Source organism: Epargyreus clarus, unplaced genomic scaffold (genome assembly GCF_041222505.1).
Source record: "Epargyreus clarus isolate Ecla_fem2 unplaced genomic scaffold, WU_Ecla_fem_2.2 ptg000027l, whole genome shotgun sequence".
Lineage (NCBI taxonomy): Eukaryota > Metazoa > Arthropoda > Insecta > Lepidoptera > Hesperiidae > Epargyreus > Epargyreus clarus.
This window is the reverse complement of record NW_027332234.1, coordinates 14006024-14032734: the sequence shown is the minus strand read 5'-3', so window position 1 is coordinate 14032734 and position 26711 is coordinate 14006024. Positions and strand designations below refer to the sequence as shown.

Genomic DNA, 26711 nt, shown 5'->3' with positions numbered 1-26711 from the left:
ATGAAAATCAAGCAATCGTATTAAATTAGTGAATTTGAAACACATCCACAGCTTATCTACCTCACACATTGGTGGGGAAGCACCCTGGGGCACTTTATCCCAATTTTATTTTAGGTACCTACTCTAAAGTCATTTTCATCAAAGAGTCAGTAAAAATATATAATTAATTTTGTATTTTTTCATAAGATACATTTTTTATTTTGGTTTGAAAGGAGATATTTTAGGTATACGCATTCCAACGAAATTCCAGGGGTTAGCAGCACACCTGTGACCGATTTAGGGACTAAGTATTTCATTTAACAAAAGATAATAACATTTTGAATATTTTAAATGAAATAAACAGGTTTCATAAAAAAAAAACAATAAAAGACAAAGGTATAGTTTATAAAATGTTTTAATAGCATGTAAATAGTAATTAATATTCATGGTAAATTAAGTACCTATTTGTTTTTTTTATATAAAAATATAAAAAATGAAGCTTTATGACATGATTTATTTTTAAGCAGGTAATATTAAGGTAATATTAATATTAAGAATTGCGAATGGAGATACAGCCGTGTTAGACGACCCACATTAAAAATGTACAAACGAAATAAATTAAAAATATATAAATACTGAACCCTAAAAATAAACATGAAGTTAAATAATTGTCTTTTAAACGTAAAAATATCAACGAATCAATATAATAAGAAAAATAAACAAAAGAACAATGAGCCATAGACATAAAAAATATCTAAGCTACCAAAATTTAAGAATGTCATGCCATTTAAAACAATATTAAAAGAAAAGATATTAGCTTTGTTGGTACGAAGTATTTTCCGATTAAATTAATTCATAATAATTGTGTAATGTTATTTTTTAACATTTTTATTATAATTACAAAGTAAGAAAAATCTAGCAAAAAAACAGTTGTTTAGACTAGACTGAAAAATCGTTAACAATTTTATGACGATAATAGAACAATTTCTAAATAAAAACATCAAGTCTTCCATTCACCCGCAAATAACAAATAAAACCTATTAATCGATGTGTAAAGCAAACAATATATCATATTCTAGGATTTACGGAGTTTTCATGAGATCTTCCCTATAATCTGCTCCCAGGTCTTGATCTTCCGGAGCGCCTCGCGCGCCGCCGTCGCCATCAGCCCTTCCGAGGACTGCGCCGGCTCGAAGCCCAGGATCAGTGCTGACTGGCTCAGGTAACCTACGATCTGGAATTTTGAGTGGCTTAATATGACAAGCGCGAAACAGATTTTTCTGAAAGTCTCAGTTTCCCTTTAAAAAGTTTTCGATAGCGTGATTCAGAATACTTGTAGTTCTATCTCTTGACGCGTTGGAAGGACAATACGAAAATGTTCATATCGATATATTTATAACATACCTCTTTTAGTCTATTCCTCAAGTTATCCTTCGAAATAGCTTTCCTTTCAAAGTCTCTTGTTGTCAAAACCATCAACGGCGCATGAAGTTCATATAGTGTTATCCCTGCAACACAAAAAAAATGTCAGTGGTTAACATGTTGTAGAAGCAGTTGTCTTTTGAATATATTTCTGTGTACGGCAGAATACCTACTCTTACGGTTCTGATAGAGAAAGAACCAATCTTACTGTTAAAACACTTATAGGTGTAACTTTAAGTCGCTAAAGTCAAGCAATGAGAGATAATTAATATAAAATAATTTCAAGTAGACTTAGTTAATCCAACGAAATAGACAAACATTTCACCTCGTAATCTAGAGTATCCCGGTTCGATGACATCGAACACCTTCATCAAGTCCCTGCAGATCTCAATCTTCCTGTTGAGCTGTGCCTCCGTGAGCTCGTGGATCATGTAGTCGCTAATCTTGCCGTACAGCTGGCTGAGGGAGTGCTTGCATGAGAGGCACAGGTAGTGGTTACTGTGGAGTACGTTTCGGTACTTGTGGAGGAAGCTCTCGAAACCGGCGACGTCGTTCCCGTCGATCTGCTCGTACTCGTCCGTTAGCCTGAAAGCAATTGGGAGCTGTTATGCGTAATACTAAATATATCGAATTTTATTTAGAGCGCATACAACAGAAACTAATAACAGAAGATACAAAATCTTAAGTGAACTCGCCAAATTCTTCGCGCCCGGAGAGTATCCAACATTGAAGATGATGAATACAAAAATAAAATCAATATAATTAATAGATTAAATACGCTAATATAGCCAATGTGTCTTGAAAAATTTCATACTATACTATACTCTATACTATCACTGAAAACATTCGGGTGAATTCTAAGCATCTATGCTATTAAAATTGCATCAATCGACAATTTCCATTAATAGTGGAAGTTTAGAGTATGTTCAATATAATGCTGTTCATAAACCTTTATTTTTTAACAAGAGGAAACCTTCAAAAGTTACCCAAGGACATGGGAGCGACACAGGGTTATGTGGGTTTTTTACCGCACTAAAACCCCCGCGGTGGTCGTCCTCAGAGGTTTTTTGGAGAACTCCGGAATCCGACGGAACACATCCGGAGTCCTCCAAGGGCGATGCTCCCCAGGGCCAGGGCAGAGCCCGATTGGGGCGTTCGCTCCTTCCATAGCGTCTGGTGATTACGATGGTATGCGACTACGCATGCCGCCGTTCTTCCCGGGGTAGTTTACTGGACGGTTCGAGCTCCCACTCTTGCCGCTCGCAATCCCGGAAGCCCCCTTTTAGTCGCCTCTTAGGCAGGGAATACAGTAGCCCACGAGGATTAAAAGGATTAAAACTGGCAGAGAGGATTAAAATACATAACATCAAGTACCTCTTCAACAACAACTGGACCGCTGCAGCCGGCATGACGTAGGAGCAGCTGTTGTCGACGCACCGCCACTGCGCGCCGGCGTCGAGCGGCGCGGTGGACAGCACGCGGCCCGCGCACTTCGGGCAGCAGAACGCGCTGGCGTACGTGCCCAGCTCCGTCGGGTCTGTGCACCGCTTGCAGCAGCAGTCGAAGAACTTGCTCACTTTGATGTGCTCGCGACGTTTTAATGTGCCCTGAAGGACAAACAAATGAAAGCTGTAGGTAGGTTGGTGCGGGAGATAATTTTTTTTCTTCAAATGGTACCGGAATTTCTTAAAATAAACCAAGATTATTTATAAATCGAATAGCTTTGCATAAAAATCTACTAGACTATGTGTTGAAAGCAAATAGGTATGGACCCTAGGCCAGTATATCCATGTCCCTGTAGTTTCGGGACTAGAATGGGGCTACGATATCCCCTGCCTGTCGTAAGAGGCGACTAAAAAGGGGCTTCCGGGGCTACCCCGGGAAGAACGGCGGTATGTGTGGTCTCATACCGTTGTAATCACTGTCTTGTGAGAGGAGCGAACGCTCCCCCAGGGCAGAGCCCGATCGGGGCATCGCGCTTGGAGGACTCCGGTTGTGTTCCGTCGGAGATCCCGGAGTTCTCCAAAAAGCGATGAGGATGGCCCCGGGGGGATTTTAGTGCGATAAAAATCCCAAATAACCCGGCTTCGCTCCCACGTCGTCTGGTACCTTTTGAAAAAAAGGCCAGTATATCGATAGCACCCGTGATTACCTGCAGCGTGTAAGCGTAGCAGAGCGAGACGAGGTCCCCCCGGCGGTGCGGCAGCGCGGCGCGCACGGCGAGCGCGCGGCCGCTGTCGCTGTCGGTGTGCGCGGTGCTCGGCGTGCAGTCGTGCGCCAGCAGGAACGCCGCGCCGTACAGCGCGCGCGCGCTCGCGCCCACCCCGCCCACCTCGAACGCGTTCACCTGACAAACACGGAACGATCAAATCAAAATTGTACATCCCAGCCAACGTTGTAAATTTGGAAGCCCTGGAATAAACCAGTCCAGGTTCAGATCGACTAATGGGATATTTGACCGAGTAAAGAAAAGAACAGGTAATTTCAGAAATTAGAAGGCATAAGTCCAAAACTGTTGCGTAAGTGACGGAAATCTATGTCAAAAGTGGACCCGCAAAAGCTAAGGATGACTCGCTATTCCTGCATAAGAAAGATGAATATGGTATCAACTTCAATGTAACTTTGTAAAAAATATGGTAGCGTTCTATTGATTATACTAAGAGAAAATATGTTCTGGCTACATAAAATAAGAAATCCATAATAAAATTACTTACTTCAAGTATTCCACAGACTGTGTGAATCTCTTCAGAGTCGTACTCCAGTCCCCATTTCTTAAACCTTTGAACAACGTTTCTATCATTCATAGGGTAGATGTCGCCTCTGGCTCTCCGCAGTTCATTATGAGATTCCATCTCCGATATTGCCTTCCACTTTTCAGGATCAGCCTCTTTCTGTAGTAGACATCTGGAAGTATTTTTTATACTTCATAAATAAATACATCACATTTCTGGGGCAAGTGCTTCAAAGCTATTGTCATTGCCTACCACGAAAAAAATTATAAGTTAAATATGATATTAAAAAAACATTCTTCCAAACCACGAAATTTTTTTTCTAGTCTAGGTAGAATTGACACAAATAAAAGTTGTAAAATTTGTAAATAAACAGTTGAAGGTTACCTGCCTCAAAGGCATTAATGCTTGATAGGAATCTTTCAAGTCCTCTAGCTTGCTGTAGTCTGGCGGTACCTTCTTCAGAGTGTCGCACTCCTGAGTGGAATGTCCCGTGTACTTGCCTTGCCCGGAGCATGAGCTGCTGCACATTGGCCATAGGCATCCTTTACATCTGGAAAAAATATATGGGTATTAGTCACCGTCACACTGTAAAACAATTACACGTTTCATTCTCTGTGAATAAAAGCGTCTTGCTAAATTAGGTAAAATAGAGAAATGACCATTCCGTTTCGATTTCTAATATCCAGTGATTGTCTGATTTCCGTCAAAATCAGTCGTGTTGCTCGCGTGCTCTAAATAAGAGCAGAAAGTGCATACGAATCATAACATTGTCGTCGCGCCGCCGGCCGCGCCGCGTTCGTTGCGATGACCCAGTTAAAGTGCAAGGTGTTATAACCGATTGTTTTATAATAATAAAGGTGCAGCTACACTTGTCGTAAGTATGGCAAAGCAATCTCCTTTGAAAATAAAAACAGATACTGAACATATGCTCTATGAAGCATACAAAAAAGAAAAAGCTGAGAGAGAAAATCTCGAAAGCATTATTACCAACTTTAAGAGCCAAATAGCTCAACTGCAGCTAGAGATCACAGAGTTGAAAGCCCAGAAGAATACAGAGGGGAATGAGAACATTCCCAATAAGCAGCCAACTCGTCCGGTGGCATACTCTACCGACGAGGAGGAACTTGCTAAAGAAACGGAGTGGATAAGGCAGAAAAGCCGAAAGAAACGGAAATTAACGACATCACCCACTTCCGTCGAACAAGATGCCTGCGAAAAAATGGCACCAGAAAAAATTAAAAAGATTCCTCAGCCACCACCCATTATAGTGGATGGTATAATAAACTATCAAAATTTTTATGATTTTCTTACTCAACATGTTATTGGGAATACCTTCAGTGTTAAAATGATGAGTAAGGATAAAGTCAAAATTAACACCGTTAACGAAGACAGCTACAGAACACTCACAAAAAGTCTGTCTGAGAAACAATTAATATGGCACTCTTATGAAAATAAACGTGAGAGGCCAATACGGGTTGTTGCAAAAAAATTACACCATACATGTGATCCGAGAAGAATCGTGGAAGATTTACAAGAAAAAGGGTTTAAAATTTTGGAAGCTATAAACAAGCTAAGATGGAAGAATAAAGAGCCACTTGACATGTTTATGCTTACGTTTAATAATGAAGAAGATATTAACAAGGTTTATAATATAAAATCGATTTTAGGTTGTAAAGTGGAAATTCATCCACTGAAAACTTCGAAATTAATTCCTCAATGTAAAAGGTGCCAAAACTATGGTCACACACAGAAATATTGCGGAAGAGAAATTATCTATCTTATAAGCGAAAAGCGGAGACAAAGGAACAGATGGCACCAAACTAGGTCTCCTGAAGATAAGAAACATCTGAACAACCTAACAAAAACACTTAGGAGAAAAATTAAACAATTCAATAACGATACCCTGAAAACCTATTTAAAAGGCCTAACAAATGATCGCAGCACAGACTACTCATTGTGGAAAGCAACCAAAGGATTAAAACGTCCAATCAAGCAGATTCCCCCGATTAAAGATAAGGATGGAAAATGGGTAATTGATGATACGCAAAAAGCTTCACAGTTTGCCTTTCACCTAGAAAAAATCTTCCAACACAATGATGGAGACTATAGTGATCACAATAGACTTTGTATAGAGCAGACAGAGCAAGACATTAAACTTGTGACGCCAAAAGAAGTACTAACAGAGATACAGCGCAGCATTAATCCAAAAAAAGCTCCTGGATTTGACTTGATCACAGGGGAAGTTATGAAGAACCTTCCGAGGAAAGCTGTAGTAAAATTAACTACCATAATTAATGCTTCATTTAGAATCCAATATGTGCCAGACTTATGGAAAGTTGCTGAAGTAATCATGATACCAAAACCGGGGAAACCGCCACATGACGTTGCATCATACAGACCTATCTCCCTATTACCTATAATGTCGAAGGTCTTTGAAAAGCTATTGTTAAAGCGACTCAAGCCCATATTAAAACATAAAAAAATAATACCAGACCATCAGTTTGGTTTTAGAGAAAAACACTCCACAATTGATCAGATTCATAGAATTACCAATACAATAGAGAAATCATTAGAAGAGAAGAAAGTCTGCTCCGCAATATTCTTAGATGTAGCGCAAGCCTTCGATAAAGTCTGGCATGAAGGTTTGATATTAAAGTTAAGAGAAATGCTACCAAAACAATTCTCAGAAATTTTAATATCCTATATTTCAAATAGAGCTTTCCGAGTGAGACAAGGAGAAGCATACTCCGATCTCAAGCAAATAAAAGCTGGAGTACCACAAGGCAGTGTATTGGGGCCGGTCCTGTACCTCTTATACACCTGTGACATTCCAGAAACAGAAAACAACATCTTTGCAACTTTTGCGGATGATACTGCAATCTTAGCTGTTGGGAATGATCACGCTGAAGCAGCGGAGAAATGCCAATTAGCTATCAACAGAGTAGTTAACTGGACGAAAAAGTGGCGAATGAAGCTCAATGAAAGCAAATCAGTGCACGTCGACTTTACAAATAGGCATAATAACTATCAACCTATATATATAAATACTACACCTATACCATACGCAAATACAGCCAAATATCTTGGCATGACTCTTGATGCGAAGCTGCGCTGGAAAGCTCACGTCAAGAAAAAACGGGATGAGCTAGAGCTGAAATATAGAGCTATGCATTGGCTGCTTGGGAAACATTCCTCGCTGTCTACATACAATAAGTTATTATTATACAAACAAGTCCTAATGCCAGTATGGACATATGGTATTCAACTCTGGGGCTGTACCAAAAAAAGTAATGCAGAAATTATTCAAAGATTTCAAAATAAAGTACTTAGGAGTATTGCAAATGCACCTTGGTATGTAAGAAATGAAGATCTACATCGGGACCTTAAAGTAGACCTTGTCAAAAAAGTAATTAATACGTATGCCGAAGGTCATCAAAAAAGACTTCATCATCACGTTAATATCGAGGCTATCCAGCTCCTCGATACAACGGACCTAGTGAGAAGACTCAAACGGACTAAACCCTTTGAGCTTGTGACATGACACAGTGTAGTGTTAGTGAAATAGTGATTAGTGAACATTATAGAACACAAGAACAATGTGTCTACTCCCTTATGTGTTAAAACAAAGAAGTGCTGTGTCAGAGGACGCCACCTTCATTATATGATTATTTAGCAGTTTAAGTTAGCGTAGAATTACTCATTAGTCATAAATTAGGCTAGATCGTAATTAATATAAAGTACCTATTAGTCACTTGGTACTTTATACAAACAAAAAAAAAAAAAAAAAAATTTCTAATATCCATCGACGGCACTGACTATGGGTTCGTACACAAAACTGCGATGCGACGTCGCATCGCAAAAATCTGCGAGCTCTCTCGACGCATCGCAAGAACTTGCGAAATGATTCGCATCGCACAGTGGTTGTTGTTGTTGGTCACCCTGAGAGACGCTACGCCGCACGATATCGCATCGCAGCAATTCGCATCGCAATTTTTTGCGTTGCGAATTCGCATCGCGTCGCATCGCAGTTTTGTGTTCGAGCCCTATACAAGGGTACTCGTGTAACTTATCATCAGAATTAAATAAAAGAGTAACGACTTACCGGAAGCCAATAATGCATATCCAGTAAGAAGTAAAATATAAGAATTGTTATTTATATGTTTAACCTGAACTATGTTAAGTTGACGAAGGGAAATCCACATCCAATTGTTTATCATGAATCTTCCATGTAACTTTAACCTTCTCACTTAAACCAAGAATAAACAAGTTGCGAAACTTTTGTCTTAAACAGCGTAGATTTCTGAAGTGTCCTGATAGTATTAACGCTCACTTGTATATAGAGGTCTCGTCTAGTTCTCGATAGCAGCCGAGGCAGATGAGCGGGCAGCCGGAGCAAGGGCCCACGGCCAGCGCCGGCTGCTCCATGATCAGCTCGCCGGCGCGGATGTCCCTGCTCGCCACCACATACCTGGAAATAAATTAAAACCCACTACTATAACATCGTTATCATCATTCATTCTACTTTATAGCAAAAATAGTGGCAACGTTCCCATAACGCCGACATCGATTGGTGAAAAGTTCTACCACGTACAGATAATACGTAAAATAAAAATATGCCTACCTACACCTACTGAGCTTCAGCTTAATATAAATAAGCGTTTCTCAGATTTAAACTGAAGAAGAAATTCAATTTTATTTTTCACAATGTAAATTGACTGACTAATATGTTACACGAAGCCGATTCCGCACTCCACGATAGAGTGGCTTCCGCGAAGGGTTCCGGAGATGACGCTCCTCATATAAATAATGTGTTTCTGAGTAATTCACGTAAACTCGACATTCATTACCAACGTCAAAACAAACACTCGGGCATCGTCTGTTTATATACACATTTATTACAGCGAGGTAAGCGAAGAAGCCGATTAGCGAAACACCTGGAGTTCTGGCAAAGGAAAACTATAGAAATTAACTGAATCGCTCACTGGCACTGGTGATTACAAGCGCTCTGCCTGGTAAACTACGTTACGAACTCAGAGCAAAAAGCGTAAGATAACGCCTGGGAACAGTGCATTGAAACTTAATTGAATCATCTGTTTAATGGGATGTCGAGTAATATTTATCCATTTAACGACCCACCACGGCATTCTTATCCATGAGTTAAATATCGTACAACAAGTCGTAACAAGTCTGAGATTATATTCGGGCCATTACGAACGTGCGAAGTGAGTCATAAATCATTTTTATCAGATCTCTCGTTCAAACTTATGGGCATATCAGATCTCTCGCTCGCATTTCTAGTGTTGTGGGTAGCAACAAACGGATTTGTCGATAGTGAATAGCAGGTAATCATGGAAAGGTTAAGGAAATAATGCAAAATACTTTTAAGATGTATTTTATAACGTCCTTTAATAACATCCATATTTATATTTTTGATTATTACATTAGTCATCAAATACCGCGTCCTTTAATAACACCCATATTTATATTTTTCCATAATTACATTAGTCATCAAAGAAGCGTCCTTTAATTATAATTACATGCGTCCGAGCGGCATCCCTTTATTTATCGATATCGAGTTGTGCGGCATTGTCACATTCCTTTGACTTTATCTTTTATGACTCGGGCCGCACGTTTGTAATGGCCCGACTATAGTACTAAACGAAATCCGCATGATATGTTTTGCAAAGGCTTTTTGTAAATGGGGCTATGTGTGTTTTTTGTTTGATCTGAGGCTACGCAGAAAGCTGACGCAGGAAAAGACGAAATTTCATGAGTGTTTATGTTTACAGAACTACTTACGTAAAGTAATTTAACTGATTTTATAAAACCTGCGGCCCAGTCCTGTCGCTGTTTTTGCAATGCCATTTGCGATTTTAAGGAGCTTGCACGCTTTTTGCATTTTGGACTTAGTGGATACGTATAACCATTCTACGTAGTGCGTAAGTTGTGTTTCAATCACAGTAGGAACCGATGTATGTAGAGATATGAATTTTCACATAATAGTTCTTTAAGTTTTATTAAACGTCCGTTACCAAAGAGTTTAGTATAACTTAAAAAGTACAAACATTCATTCCTGATTTTTACATTTTTTTATTTTTTTTTATACCTAATGATAAGGTAGACAGAATACCTGGTGGAAAGCAGTCACCGTAAGGACATTTGCAACACCAGAGGAGTCGCCAATGCATCGCCGGCTTTGGAGGAGAACTCTTTTTGCACCCCTCTTTAAGAGCCCCATGTCATAGCGTCCGGGGAATACTTCAGGAGGAAGTTCATTCCACATTTTGCACGTACGCGGCAAAAATGACCGTACACACCGAACCGTGGAGGACCGCCACGAGTTCAGTTGATGTGGATGGAACTTCATTCCGAAGAATGAAGCCTAAGCCGTACTCGCCGAAGCGAGTAGTGGGATGAAGGATGGGTGATCCGCGTGGTAGGTAAAATTTTACTCTACATACACGTAGAATATATTACCTACAACGCGGTGAAGTCGCGGGGAAAACCTAGTTTAATTAAAATCTACACTATCACAACCGAATACAATGCCAAGTTATTCGATTTTTTCAATAAATTTCAAGCACTTTCAGAATAAAGCACCTAATTAGGTAACTCCCAATAGTTCTATTTGCCCGTCATAAAAGTTATATTATGAACATCGATTCAAAAAAGAACAAAATGAAGCCGTTACAATCGAATAAAGCTAGTATTTTTATTGACTGTACCATACAAGGAAGTAGAGCACGCTCAGGAAAAAATAAATTAACATGTACCTACCAAAAGTACTCCATATAGGACAAGTTCTACCAGAATCTGATCATGCCTCTCACTATGATGATCGTATCAAATGTCAGTCAGCCTGCATGATTGCACACCCTTCCTCGGAAAATGCTTCACACTAGAAATAGGTCTGGCGATGATACCTTGCCCTCATCCTTTTGTTAAAAAAAGGAAGTTTAGTCACTTGGAAAACTTATTTACCCACCTGCCCATAACATCTGAGTGCTTTACTTCATAACACAGGTCTTCCTTCGGTGCTGGTGTTTCGGACTCTGATTCCTCCTTAGTGGTAGACTGAGCGTCAGGCTCGATGATATTCTCCTTGTTGCGACCATCCTTTCCACGCTTCTTTTGCTGGAAAGATATGCATTTGAAATTTATTTTAACAAATAAATCTTTTGGAGTTACAAATGTTATACACATTGTCACAGCTTTTGAACTTATATATATACGCTTCACATTTTAGTATGCTATTAGGTCTATTATCTAAGCCGTTTTCACTGCATGTACTTATCCAACAATTCAAGAGTTAAGTATAATTTGCTAAGCTAATCACTTCACATGTATCGTTATTATTAATGAACCACTCCAAACTGACAAGTGAATGTATACCTATTTGTAATTGATTGAACTTTAAAACAAACAAACATGATGCCAAGAGCACGTCCGAGCACTTCAACTTACGCAGGAGATGCAACGTAACATTTACACGACAAGTTTTTCCAAGCTTTTATGAATGGACTGTGGAGGAGGCCAGCCCACTGACGTATGGAAATTATGAATGAGTGCTCAGCTCTTGTAGGCGGTGTCTAGGTGTATTTCTGTGCCACTTGACTCGCCGTGCCAATGGCTTGATGTAAAAATCTGTTTCATAGCCCTGCCAATGATTTATACGACCGTGAAATGGGTGAGTTAAGGTTGCTTCCAGGATTTGAAGGGTAAATTTCTCTTTACGTTTTAAAGCTCTTTGCAATCAGTCGCCCCTCAATTCGTTAGGTACAAGGCAACTAGGATTAATTTTAAATTAGCATACAGGTTGAACATAGAAAATACCATTGTCTAGGATTGAATTTATTGACTTTCGATAAGAATTTTCTGTACACAATCTATTCAGAATAAAAAACATTTATATTTATTAATTTATTTAGGCATATTAATTGCTGCTGGTTTTAAGGAAATAAAATGTTTAATAATTAAGTTAAATCAAAACGGAATGTTTAAAAATAGGTAACTATTTCGGGTGCAAATTTAGCAATATATCATATTTATTGCCGGGAAATAAAAGCAAGCCGTTAACAGATTGCAACACCTAAGCGATTGCTAATTTCAAAACAATTCTCACCTTCATTAATCTTTTCAAACGTCTCTCATTCATCATTTTCAATATAAACAGCAAATAACATTTTAGTTATGTGGCTTAAAATAAAAATAAATATGTAGAGATAACGTTTGTTTTTTTTAAGTTACGATAAATAAATTGGTGTTGAGTGACAAACTACGTCACCACCAAGGTTAGTTATTCGCACATGTTCATGAAGAAAAAAATGTTATAAAAATAGTACGAAAGTACCATCGTCATAACCATTTCTGCCTATATTGTCGTGTATTATACCTAGATATTTCTAGAGACGCGTGTATTAACATATTTTCATAGCTCATCTTTAATTGACCTCTTGATTTTCCATTGAATGCCGTTGTACTGTTATATCATATATCAGCCACACCTACCTAATTTAATATTAATAAAATTAGGACGCTTGACCTTAACTTGTTATACTTGAAAAGCTACAACCCTACTCCTTCTCATAAATATCTATAGGCACTTGAGAGAGAGAAGTAATGGATGGACTATTGATGATAAAATTTATTGTATCCTTTTGTGCCAAGCCGTTTTACGCAGTCCATCTTCGAAATACATTTGTACATACATACTGCGCATGTATGGAGTTGGAACAATTGAAAGCTTTTGGCAATTATCATTTTAATAGCAAACTTAAAACGAAATAATCCACTTACAGGAGTAGGAATCCATTGTAAAGCAACATTATTTGTACGTACCTATATCCTATTTATAAGACTACGGTCGTTAAATAAACCCTTTGACGATTTTCGAATGTAGAGACTTCAAAATATACCTATGTCACTGGTTGATAGTGTCAATTCGGTCTCCTATTCCTGAGATTTGAGATTCAGTCCTAAGTACGTAACTCCGTTTTTTGAAGTCTTGTGTTTAATGCAAAATGTAAATAATGTTTGAAATAACAACATTAAGGTCACGTGCTTGACTGTGACCGTAAATACTTTATGACGATGATTTGATTTCGTTTGACATAAGTTCATAAAATTACCTAAATGCGAGTAGATACCGCACGCGGAGGGTTCTGTACCATCATTTTATATTTTTCGTATTCGTGAGAATAAAATAATGTAACTGAAAAATTACATAAATCAATGTTTGATTCTTGAACATATTAATTTGCACCATTGCCATCATTTAGCCAATGATCTCGCGAGTGCAAAAACTGTGGATCATGAATCTTTCACTGTACACTCGAAATGTAAATAGTGGATTGGTTAATGGATATAAACAAGATTTCCTTCTCTGAGTGTGTGGGAAATAGCACGGCCATTAAAATAGGTATAATGGTTCTTGGCGAGTGGCTGTGTTTTATTGTGGCCATACTCATTAAATGTTTTCAGAGTTAAATATCTTTGCATTATATGACATTTATCGTAGGTTTGTAGGGGCCTGTTCATGTAGTCTCGGGACCATAATAGAGCTTCCCTGTCTGTAGTAAGAGACGGCTAAAAGAGGACTTCCGAGGCTGCAGGAGTCGTAGCTCGAACCGTCCAGCTAGCGACATCGGGAAGGACGGCGATGTGTGTAGCTGCATACCGTCGTAATTACCAGATGGTGTGGGAGCAGCGTTAATTGCTCCTCCAGGGCATAGTCCGATAAGCGCATTGGAGATCCCGGACCCTCCACGTAGCGCTGAGGAAGGCCACCGGGGGCTTTTAGTGGGCAAGAATCTAACATAACCGGGTGTCGCTCCCAGGGCACTGGGACGTTTTCAACTATTTTAAGATTTCCCCCTTGTTAACAAACAAACAGTTTGTGGGGGGATCCCTTTTTACATTATATAACAGATGGCGTTGCGTTCCGCCAAATAGTATTTTCTTGAGTTATAAAGTTATAATTTTAAAACTACAAAGCTGGAATTGTTTAAAATCATCATCGTCACTACCACCTGACAACTGATTAGTAATGAAATGGCCCGTAGATATCGACGACGGGATTGTAACGTTTAATATAATTCTCATGTATTTGAGAATTCTAAGATGAATTTACATGTTTCAGAACCTTATTCTTTTATCATTACATCGAGTGACAATCAATCTCTAATAGCCGCGATCCTGCCAACGGTATAATTCGAAAGTCCACAATGAAGTATAACATTTTTTATATACATAAAATTAAATTAATTTGGTTTAATAAATAGCAGCAACATAATACTCATGAAATTAACAGGAGGTAATAAAATAATATAAAAAATAATGAATGAGAATCGAGCTCGCAATTTCCAACACGAAATAGAATATTGTCCCAGAATTTTCTTATTTGCCAGAAATAGTTTAGAGAAGTAACACAATCGTCGCCAGCGTTAATAATAGTTAAGAATTGCTCGTTGGCAGTGATTCCTTATAACCGGCCGTTTGAAATATGCGAAACGGGCTCCTACAATTGTTTCTGTGTCTTGGACCGCGATCAAGTGTCGTTTAATTTGTTTTAGTTATTGTCATTGCCTAGGAGTCGTGCACACCCGGTGAATTTATTTACTCTGAGGCAGCATAAAGAAAGATAGTCAGGTAGTGTGTGCGTCAAGTACCTATTCAACGTTTTGTTATTTATAACACCTAGCTGACTGCACTGCAGGCTGACTAGCCATCTCGTAGTAAAAAGTCAACACTAGATGTTATTTGTAACAACTAACAACCGAGGAAACCCTATGCAAAGCTTACTGAGGCAAATTTAAATAAATTTTCATTCCTATAAAGTTATTAGTAAATATAAATAAATATTTTTTCTTTACCATTATTGCAACCGTAAACAGCATATTTCGTCTTAACATATATTTACACATTGTATATTTCACTTTTACAAAAATCATAGCATGTAATATCTATATCGGAGGCTTTGGTTGGAACACAGACCCACGCTGTCTAGACTTGAAAAGGCTAAACATACATTAAATAAACTGTCAAAGACGTATCCTGGACGAAGATAAATTTTATTAAACAATGACGACTGGCATAGAAAACTGCTGGCAACATTGTAACGTTAGTCATGACTCATGGAAATAAAATGTGACAAACTTTATATTAACGAATCACTAGTGTAAAAAGTGTAATAGTAGAAAATATCGTACAATTTTTCATTTCATGCAAACTTCGTCGCGTGTCCTTTATACCATCTATTATATCTAAAATACCCACTGTTGGACAAATACTTCTACGAGAAATAGATGTAGTTTGTGTTAAGTATCTATATTATAAATGTACCTTTATGCTTATAATATTTATGTAGGTATTCGGTAACTGCAACTATAGACTTCTGTGTTTAAAACTTGTAAGCATAAATAATGTGTATTTGGCATTATGACATAGGTAAATTATTTCATTACCAGCATTACACATATAATTTTGTCAATTAGGACTAGGTCAACTGTTGGCTAAAATTAATACAATTCATAATTATAACGGATTTACCGAAGCACGTACGACGCCTGATGTTAAAGTTAGAGTATGCACATCTGTCAATAAGAGACGCCGCGATGACGACACATCATTAATTGAGGCAGGGAAAATAAAACAGTACTTTGCCTTTAGTAATATAAAACTATAAATTTTAAGATTAAAAAAGACAAATTTCTCCAATACACTTAGAGTACACACTTCTCTAAAACTCCACATGTCTTCCACTCCAACGGTTTTTTATATCATTGTATTAACTAAATACATAACTATCTACTTGTCGAAATTTTCTGCCATCTTTGCCAAAAGAATGCAGCTCAGTCTGAGCATTTAACATTTGAGTATTTATATTGCAACGTATGAAGACTCCGAACAGGAACTACAAAGGCGCTGGTGCTCCACAAATATTAAGATGAAATATAATGCAGCGCATGACAGGCGACTGACGAGTTACGAGACGCGGGGCCCTGCCAACAGTGCCAACGTGTGTTGTGACAGCGATGGCTTGCATGAGAAATGACACAAAAGATACTATCAAACTACTGTTTCTTAAAAAACCGTCACGTCCAGAGATATACTAAATGTAGATATACTACTACAAGATACGCGTAACACCATAACATTTTTCCCGGTAACAGGTTTTCGATTCAATTCTCAAGCAAGTAGATTATTAGTAGACGATGTGATATGATAAGATGGGCGTTTGTTTAATGATTGGGTTTAATTTAATTATATGCCATAATAAAGAATTATATAGTGATAAGCTGTTGCGAGGAAGACGTTTATTTACTTATTTATTATTCACGTTATCTGTATACTACTATCCTTAACCTCAGGCAATTAAGCAGATTTAGTGAATTCAAAAAGTAATACGTTTAAATTAATTAAGATAAAGTGATGTTTACGTGTTACTTGTTTACTTTAGTTAGATGGGTCTAATTTAGGTAGTTCTATTGAATCAATACTAAATCTAGAAGACACCAGTGCATATTTTTATAGGATTTCGAAATTAATGTAAACAAACTTCAAATCAATTAAAATAATACATCAAATAAAATATATTGGTCCCATATTTATAATATGGCCGAAAACTAAAAGAAAAGAAATATAATAATGACTAACGAATACTATTGTTTACCCAGAGTTGAAAATGAATTATCACTTCACAAACGGCGTTGTTTAGAAAAACTAGTGAGGTACGCCATACGGAACATCTTCGAATCCAAAAATATGGAACCCCATTCCGCTTCGAAGCCCGCTTCCCGTAATACAATAACATCGTTTATTTTCTTGAACAGAAGTGGCACATTCGAGGATGGCACAAATATCTCGTTCAATATAAACCTATTAAGAGATCCGGTCGATATTTCAGTGCGCAATTCCATGAGCTATTTGCCAGTTGCCAGGCGAAATTGATCTAACATCTCAAATATAGTAGTAGTATTGATGATGTTTTTTTATCTAATAGTTAGTCGTTATTGCCGCCCCTGTCTGTAACAAACCTCTATTGACAATAGTTCTGCCTGAAGTTTATAAGTACGATACGTTGAAAATCCTGAAAACTAAGAATATCTCGCAAAACTAGGTAATTATGCTTTACCCCATCCTTCATGTTGTGTTGTGTTTCACTGCTGGTAGGAGACTACCGGGGTCGGTCTAAGTATTCAATTAGGCAAGTAATTAGATTAGGCAACTCTCCTTCCTTTTTGAGAGCGAGCGAGAGAGAAAGTTGAATCATTAGTATATATGTGAGGTATATATAATCCCACAGCCTCATTTTTTAACGAATGTTGACTGTTGATGCGTTTATGTAATTAGTTGCATGCTGCCAAGCCGCTTGCCAACTCCGAATAGATGAACTTGCTCCAAGGGCCACGCGATTTGCTCTGTTTATATTTAGTTTTATTTACTATCCATATTAATGTCCAAGAGCTAACGGTAACGCGAACTTGAGCTGTCCAGTTGATGGAACGAAGAATATCAACAGACTGGAAGAAATTGATTGTTAGCGTTTTTCTTTAATATCTATGATGTCAGACCATAAAAAATAATATTAAGTACAGTATACAAATTTGAGAAACATTGTCTACCACGACCACTTTAGAACAAATGGTAACTACAGGCAGATAGTAGAGAGTCGCCTTAAAATTCGACAGGTTTACCAAAAGGCATCGTCTTTCCACAAATCCTTCCTATTTTTTTAGCCCTAACAAATGCCTAGAGTGGAAAATTTATAGGTTCCAACAGTAATCACAATAATTAATTAAAATATAATTTATATAGTTAGGTACCTACTTTAGAAAAATTGCGCACAAACTATTTCCTAAATGGTTAAGAAATCATACGCATGTTTGGACATAAATACAAAACCAATATACATGACGAACTTCAATAAAGTACCTATAAAAGTAACTATGACAAACTGTGATAGCAACAATGTAACTACATTGAAAAAACAAATTCGGTCCCACAAAGAAAATTCAGCGAAGTGACGTCTAAAAATAACAGGGCAAAGACCTCATCAATTGGGTGCAACTAAAACAGATTTTATTTACAATGAAGCTGTCGTTGCATCAATTATCGAGGCTATCGAGCACTGATTGGCCCTTAGTGGCGATGTACCACTGCGTAGTGCCAAATGCCTCGCGTGCTCTAAATCCGAGAGATTTTGGGCTAGCGAGGCATGAAATAGCCTCTATATTACAGCTCTAGTTACAGACTTATAATTCAGAGGACGTGGTACAACACTTTCGTGTATAGATTTACCGTATTCTGAAGACATGTTGTGGGTTGTATCCCCACAAAACTAATAAAAGTTATACCTGTGAAATTTTATCCTTACAGGATGTTTGAAAAGTGTATCTGCACACTACTACTTAATTTTTATTTCCACACATTAGCTATGTATGACGTGTCTCATTTTTTTCGATTCTTTGAGATATAACAATAAGCACCTTAATATCTAGAGGTAACTAACCTTCTTCTTATGAGATTTCTTGTTCATTGTGTACGATGTTCAGACCTGAAACCAGGAAACCACACATTTATTTTAATTACACACTTCTGATCTTGAAATATATGATAACTTAATTATCAGTAGTTCTTATAATTAAACGTAACAGTTAAATAATAAACAAAGTAATAGATTTGTCACACGAAATAGATTTATGAACGAAGAACAGGATAATCTGTAGGTAAGGCTACGATTAAAAACTTTTTAAGTTTAAGTTTGATGTTACAGATATATACATATACATGGTAATAAAAAAATAGCAAAACAATAATTATATTTTCGGTAAACCCGCCGTATTCTGTGTATCGTGGCTTTTAACAAATTGATGTATTTCACACATTTTTGCTGCCAAACTATTGTGTTAACACGTGGGTAATACTCAGTTACGAAAATTCTTGAACTTTTAGCACATAATAAAATGAACACGCTTTAATGTCCGAATGTTTCTCGTGAAACTGGGACACCATTTGAGACGAACGTCATGTTTGAAAGAGCTTCAGATTTCAGCGGCAGTGAGAAACCTAAACAAATCAAATGGGATCTGTCGAGTCCAACAGGCATTTTTTTTTTTGGAATGAAATGTATGTAATTTTTCATTTGCGTTTCGATAGTTGAAAGATTGAATCAATTTATTTTACTCGAATGTTAACGTAGAGAAACTAAGAAATGAAAATAATTAATACGAGTGAAGTCGTGATTGAATACTTCCTCCAAAATATAATTTCTTGCACTCAAAAATTGGTGGAACGTTGCGTGTCTTAACTGCGACAACGCTACCATTGTTCATTGTTAATTTTATTTTTTAAATAAATATTTCGCTGGTAACAAAACCTACAGATTTGAATGTATCGTGGTATGGATAGATACACAAATATGCTCAAACTTAGAATCCACTTTTAGATAATGCCTGGACTATAGGTAATAGGTATTCTGAATCCGCCGCAAATGTTCCAGAGCATGACTCCAGAAACATTTTGGGTGAAAAGGAAGTAGAAGAAAGTTAAGATCATAGTTCATAAACTGCAACAAGCCACTTTGTGATATAAAAAAGGAAAAGAAGACATTACTAATTAGTCTCATACTTATCATCATCATCATATATGTTCGCAAAATTCTATGGTGTTACGCACTATTTGTTTTGACATCCGGCAAATGGTTCGGCTTGTGTCATATCACGGCTAGGCTAGCCCTCGGTTTATTTACATATTGGCAAGCATTCAAAGCTGGTTCTCATTCAATTTGCCCGCAGTTCTAAGGATAACAATCCATCGTGGCTTCTAAGATCTCATGACGTAGCTCTGCGGCGCACGTCATTATTCTAAACCAATTATGGCTTGTAATGCAGCCAAGTGATCGATGCAGCTACGGCTACGGCTTTAAATTAAGCTAATCATATATACTATATATATGTATATATATTGTGGTTGCCAAGGCTCCTAAATCGCTCTTTTTTCACCAATCCGGATTAGAGCAGGGAGCAAGATACTGACTTACATGATTACTATGTAAAACAAACTATTGATAAGTTCATCAAGAGGTAGGTAATGAAATCGATTCAACTCAGTCAGCGTAAAAATCTTGTGTTTTATATAAGAGAATATAAAGTTTTTTTTAATCTGTTATGATCACAGACATTATGGTATTTGCGACTCTTTGATAATTTTAATAATTTATTGGCATCGTATAATAAATTGAAAGAAACATCAAATTTAGATATAAATATGTCTTTCAACATAAAATAAATATGTCGGCATGGTTGTAAATTTATTAACTAACGAGATACGACCCGACTGCTACTTTAGAACAACTCGACGGATGCATATATTACACTATGTACCTACTTATAACTAGAAGTACATTTGCATAACACAAATATTTTTTTTGAATATGGGAAAAAGTTCAACTTTTGTCTTGGATCTTATCTTTGAGTTTATTAATTAACAACCCAACCGAAACCCAAATGTGGTTCTACGTTGTTTGTGGTTTTTTTCTGTTACTGGATAAATCATTTATCTCAATAAAAATTGTGTAAATCTCTAGATTTACCTATGAACGGATATTTTGTTAATTGCATTGACTTGGCGCGTACCGGTTCAATACGCAGAAAATTCTGGATTCGATTCGAACCCCGACTAGAAATAATGATACGAGTAATTAATAAACTATAAATACAGATTTCTAGTCCAGAGTCTAGTCTAGGGTGTACATACTTAATCTTTTGTGCATTCATAGCAGCAACAACAGTGCATTGCAGCTTAGTTCACTTTATTGTAAGTGGCTACTGATGTGTTGCTACCCCTGAGGGTTAAGTTGGAACGCCCCGGAAAAGAAGCCATGTCTCCCTTACCACATCTTTTAAAGCGGAACACAGCAGCGCTTAACAATGCTAGTACAAGGCAGAAATAGGTGTGGCGGGTGTGCATTGTGCATTGTTTATTATAGATAGCAACTACTATCTAATAAAGCGATTTAAGATCTTGGAAAATGAAGAGAGCAGTGGAAATTTTTATCTCATACACAATTTAAAACACCCAGTCACGTTTTACGACACGACAGTTGCGAAAATTAATCTCTAGCCAACATCATGTTTTATGACGGATTGGACATAACAAATATGTTGACATCCTTTAATATAAAACAGAATTTTCTTTGCTTACACGTTCAGTTTGCTCATTAATATTAGTGGGAGCACGTCTATGAAATTTACACTCTAATGAAATTTACCAAGACGCCTTGAAGTTTAGTCGTCACTGCAACTATAGATAATAGTAGGTAGGTTAATATAACCAAATGTAAAGTATCGAATCGAACAAACAGGGCATTATATTTTGACATCTATTATTTTGCTAAATGATTTTAGACATATTATAGTTTATATTCTAAAAATAATATAAATAAGAAGCCAAATATACTCTGCCTATGTTAAACAGTAAAACATACAACTTAACTTTATACTTGAAGTAAATAACTAGTGAGAGAACGCAAGGAAATTGATGCTAAACCCAACCATGTAACCGGGTTCCGTTGATCTGAATAAAGAAAATATTTGTTTGGTAATAAAGTTATTGTGGTGCTACAGGACTATGAAAACGCGTCCGGACTCGGCTGATTTAATTCTTCCTACATACGTAGCACGCCGGCGGTATATAAATGAATCAAGTGATATTGCAATTCTTGTTGTATCTTTAGTGTTGCTACCTCAATAAGTGTAGCAAGCAATTACAATTAACGATTCAATTAAATCTGCTCACCGCGACACGGCGACACGCAGTACGTTGCAGTATATTTGCCAACACGGCTAATACACGTGTACCTAATATATCAACAGTGGAGAAGTGCACCAATGATTAGTCGTCACCCATCCACAAAAATATCTAAAACATCATCAGAACTCATGGCATAATGCTTTGACGAACTGTTTAAAGCCACAAGTGGCTGACGGTTGGTCAGCCACTTGTGGCTTTTGTGGCTTCCTTCAATTACAAGGCGGTGAGATATTTATACTAATCTATGCAAATACCAATAAAAATATGATTGAACTCAAAGTCTCTACATATGAGCTACACTCAGGGATTTGAAGCTAATAGAATATGTCTACTTAAGATTGCTAATCGTATCCTTGTTATAAAAGATGATTCGTAACTTTAATTTCGATGTTTAACAAGTGAACTTACTTAGTTCATTGTTAAACAATATTCGAACATTAGATATGTAGGTACGAATCCTACAAAAAAAGCTGAACAGAACCTTAATATTATAAATTATTTTACTTCAATTCTTCAATTACGTCATTAAATAATAACATGCGAGCTAAAAGCTTTGAATAAATATTAAGAATTCTTTATATTTCTATAATTCTCATTTCAACTTACAAACAACAAAGCTCTATAATAGTAGGTATGACATTGGCCACGCGCGTTTATTTTTCATAGAAATCCCTAGGTTCTAAGTTAACCCCTAGATTTAAGCTTTTAGGGTAAAGCTATGAATACATAGGTAATTATTTGAGCCATACGTAGACTATTAAATAGAGTTTAGTGCAGTAAGGGTGCCTTTCCACCAAAGATCTGTATTATAACTATGCTGTGTGCGAGGTCGAAGCTAAGCTACGTAGCTAGTAAAATATGCCTGAAACTGAAAATACGTATCGGTGTAGCTCCAGGGAGCGATTATTAGCTGGCATCCTTAGCTCCTATATATTTAATTAATATCCCTTCATACAAATGTACTTACCTACTAGACACCAACCTACTACAAACCAATCACAAAAAGATAGTTACTTGCAGTGTTACATATTTCTCGTTTTAGCGATGACTAATACCCAACAGTATAAAAATGAATTAATTAACATAAAGAATATATTATTAGTATGTACATACCTTCATCAGAAAATAATCATTAATGTTACTGTAATTACATTATCTGAATGTAACAAGAAGGATACTTTCAATTAATCCTATGATTAACCATTGCGTTTGCAAGTGTCTAATTCATCGATTTGGAATATGTGACCTAAATCAAATAAAAATATTGAATGCAAGCAGAGAATGAAGATTATTTAAGATATAACATCCAAAATACATAATTTATTGCCTACTACTTATGTCTTATTCACCTAAATATACTTATACTGGGAAGCTACACCGTATTCAATAAATTTCCTTACAAGTTCGTATTTATTAGCAGATACCGATACAAAATATCACTTTTTTCAATATTTGTGTCTGTTTGTACGAGCCAAACCCACCTACTAGACACGATTTGTCTGTAGGTCACAATCCAATATTGCAATCGCCTAAATCGGTATTAACGATTTTTTTTTTCACAAAAAGTGACGTAGGCACATAGATTTACCCCAAAAATATAATTAAGAGCGGTTGGATGAAGCATAAAGTAATTTTGATACAGAATATTTTTCACAGACCTTTTTTTTTAGGTAGCACAAACCGGTAAAATAAAGGGCAGCAAATATCTATTGCCTGATCATCAACTTCCCGAGAAGACTTAATACCTAATGCCTACCTAATGTGATATCCACAGAAGTGCAAGGGAGTGCACTTGCGCCCCTCTGGTCGGAAAGGTGAAAAAACACCTCCCTGAAAATAATTCTGGCGGCGTCCGTGATTCCGACTCTACTTCCAACAACTGCTCGAGCAAGTTAAAAAGCAACTCTGCGATTAAAATGACACCACCGGGACAAATCCTTGTCCCCGTCATCATTATTTCATTGCCTTATGCTGATTTGATGGTTGTGAAAACACTTATACGCGGCCTTCCCATGTAGGGAATTCGCATTGCTAACCTTAAGCAGAGACTTTATCACATACCTATTAAGCCTTAAGACATTGGGTGTATTTTGACTTCCGTCACTGATGGCAGAAAACAGTTAAAATTTGTAGATTTGTTAAATATAAAAAACTCTACACTGATGATTCTAACGTTTTATTAATAACTGCTTAAAAGATTGCGGGAATTCTTCTTTCTCCGCAAAAGATGTAATAAATCATAATTTATACGTTCACAATGTAAAAAGATATGTGATATATTGCGCCATAATACATCATCATTTAAAATAACGCCCCATAAATTGTATTGCGGATACGCTCTTTTAATTTTGAAATGGTTCTACTATTTATTTTCTCATTGGACGATGCTATGATTTTTAAAAAGTTATAAAGCGCACCTAGACTGTGCAATATTACCTATGTGCGTAAGTTAACGGAGCAAAATGTTTACTCAAAATACTCTAACTGCTGCTTTTATTTGCGTAATAATGGGTCAATCTTTATTTCAGCGAATGATCGTAAAGTAAATTAATTCATCGTTTTAAAAGTAAATTAAAACGCAATTCAAATATTTTATTTGATTTATACATATTTTCTAAAAAAATAGTAAGTTACCAATAGGGAAGTACATATTTACTTACCCGCACTAAATAATTTCCACACTACTATGAAATTTATAACCTCCAATTATAATTTACTGAACACTTCATATCCCTTATCTTTGATATATTCACCATTAACGATAACTATTTAAAACGTAAACGAGTATCCCTTAGAAACGGCGGGAAGTTTTAATGGCGCGTACGTTTGCCGCGGCGGCGCACAACGGACAACTATTCCGACGGACTCGCTTGACACAATAAAATTAAGCACCCAAAAGGCACGACGAACGCTACGTATATTTCGTAAGAAACCATCAATAGAGGGGAATGCAAATTTTCGGGATTTTCTTGGTAATTTGGCAACGTAGCATAGCTGAAACTAAAAGACTGAAACCGTTTATGATGCAAGCGATCAATGGTTGATGACAAATCTACAAATTCAGACGGAAAAAGAAGTCGTAGAAGACATTTTATGTAGGCGCATATTATTTTACTGAGTTTAGAACGAAATCTTGTATAGTCCGCGCCAAAATGCTAGTCCGCTCTAAAGTTGTTGCGAGCAGATGTAGTCATACAATGGCGCCGCGATTCATTTCTATATTCAGAGCGGACTGGCAGTTTTACGCGGACAATACACAGAATACTTATTTGCGCTTCTTTTGATTTCTTACTTAATTTTTAAGTAAATATTTTTTATAGAATAACAATTGTAGGGTATCCTACACAGATATTATTCACTGTAAATTTTTGCATCGATTAATAATAATACCGCGGTTTGTCGCGTAACGCATTTCATTAAAATTCCGATGCTCGTTTACTCTGTCGAACTTCAAAAACATTCTAACGCACTTATAAAATTTGTTGGAGATCTACGTTCTAGACAAAAGTATTTGCACCTTCAGTAAGACATTGTCGTACCAGCCTAAGATTTTTTACGATATTCAAGACTGAAAATTTACATTAATACGTAGGTACCTACTATTGCTATTACAAATAGAAATTCCTTTGAAATAAAGTTTACTCTGATTGTTATTAATTGGCACTGCGATTGCGTTCTTTTCTGCTTCCTGTGATGTCAGCAACGTGCGCAAAACATTTTTTATCCCAAATGTGTACTAAAATAAGTCTAAAACAAATGATACGAGATTCTTTTCTTCAACAAGTATCCATCAACACTCAAAATATGAATACATATATAAGTATATATCTTAGAACATTAGGATATGATTACTAAATCGATGAAAATGCAAAATCATTCTGCATATTATTAACTATTTTATAACATTAACGTTGGCACGTTTATGCGCACGTAAAACATCTACATCTTTAACTCTGACGTAGTGCGTCCGAGATTTGTTAAAACAAATCGTATTGTGATAAACGAGACATGTAGCGACAATATATTTATCCCGGGACCCGTCCGACCTATAAAACTCCAACGGGCGAACGGTGCAGGAAGAATAATAAACAAAGGACGGTCATTAAAATGGCTATTTTGGAGCGTCTGCCGCGACTAACTAGATACCGTTGGAGGATGAGATGCTGGTGTAAATTATGAAAGTCGCGCGGATACATTATTCGTTGGTGTACCTATTATAGCTTTGTGACAGACAAGTCTCGATCTTATGCTAGATTAAAAAAAACTAAGGATACAGGTACTAGGAGATACAGCTGGAATATATTCCATTCACATTACTCGACGAATTAGTGGCCAATCTGTGTCGCAACTACCCTTAAGACAAGTCTTACGTCTGCTATTCAATGCTAGCAATTGGAACCAACGGCGTAGGGTAAATTCCGAAGACACACACACACGAAACTTAGCCACAAACCACCCACGAGACACTCATCTTTTTCCCGACCGCACCCTACCCAAACCTTAGGGATTTTCGCGCATCGTATAAAATATGAAGATTAAAACTACTAAAAGTACTTCTTGAGTCTCTATTGACTTGAACCTAGAGTTTTCTGGCACGACAATGAGATCGATATACAAGTATACCGTATATTTATGTTGCAGTAAGCATATATTACAGTAGGAATATCAGTGTCTATCAAAATTGGCAGGCTAAGACCAGACTATGGCCTAAGATAAATATAAGCTGCTATTGATAGATTTTTTTGAGAAAACAATGACAAAATGGCT

General features: G+C 36.8%; 1 protein-coding gene and 1 long non-coding RNA gene across 2 annotated transcripts in view; one reads left to right on the top strand and one right to left on the bottom strand.

The window, feature by feature from the left end:
• LOC140753727 (uncharacterized) overlaps positions 1 to 3695 on the top strand; it is a 49536-nt gene extending 45841 nt beyond the window's left edge. Inside the window, exons 2-3 of the long non-coding RNA XR_012103598.1 lie at positions 1104 to 1201; positions 3560 to 3695. This is a non-coding gene — a long non-coding RNA (uncharacterized LOC140753727). The remainder of the gene's footprint in view (positions 1 to 1103; positions 1202 to 3559) is intronic.
• Positions 377 to 25003, bottom strand: SmydA-4 (SET and MYND domain containing, arthropod-specific, member 4). Its single transcript, XM_073088491.1, has 11 exons — positions 24605 to 25003; positions 18643 to 18687; positions 11119 to 11267; positions 8464 to 8601; positions 4522 to 4683; positions 4116 to 4305; positions 3554 to 3748; positions 2776 to 3008; positions 1727 to 1986; positions 1384 to 1487; positions 377 to 1213 (listed from the first exon to the last, which is right to left on the bottom strand). Exons 2-11 carry the CDS (start codon positions 18667 to 18669, stop codon positions 1073 to 1075), a joined length of 1599 nt encoding a protein of 532 aa, XP_072944592.1. The 5' UTR covers positions 18670 to 18687; positions 24605 to 25003; the 3' UTR covers positions 377 to 1072.
• Positions 25004 to 26711: the final 1708 nt, after the last annotated feature.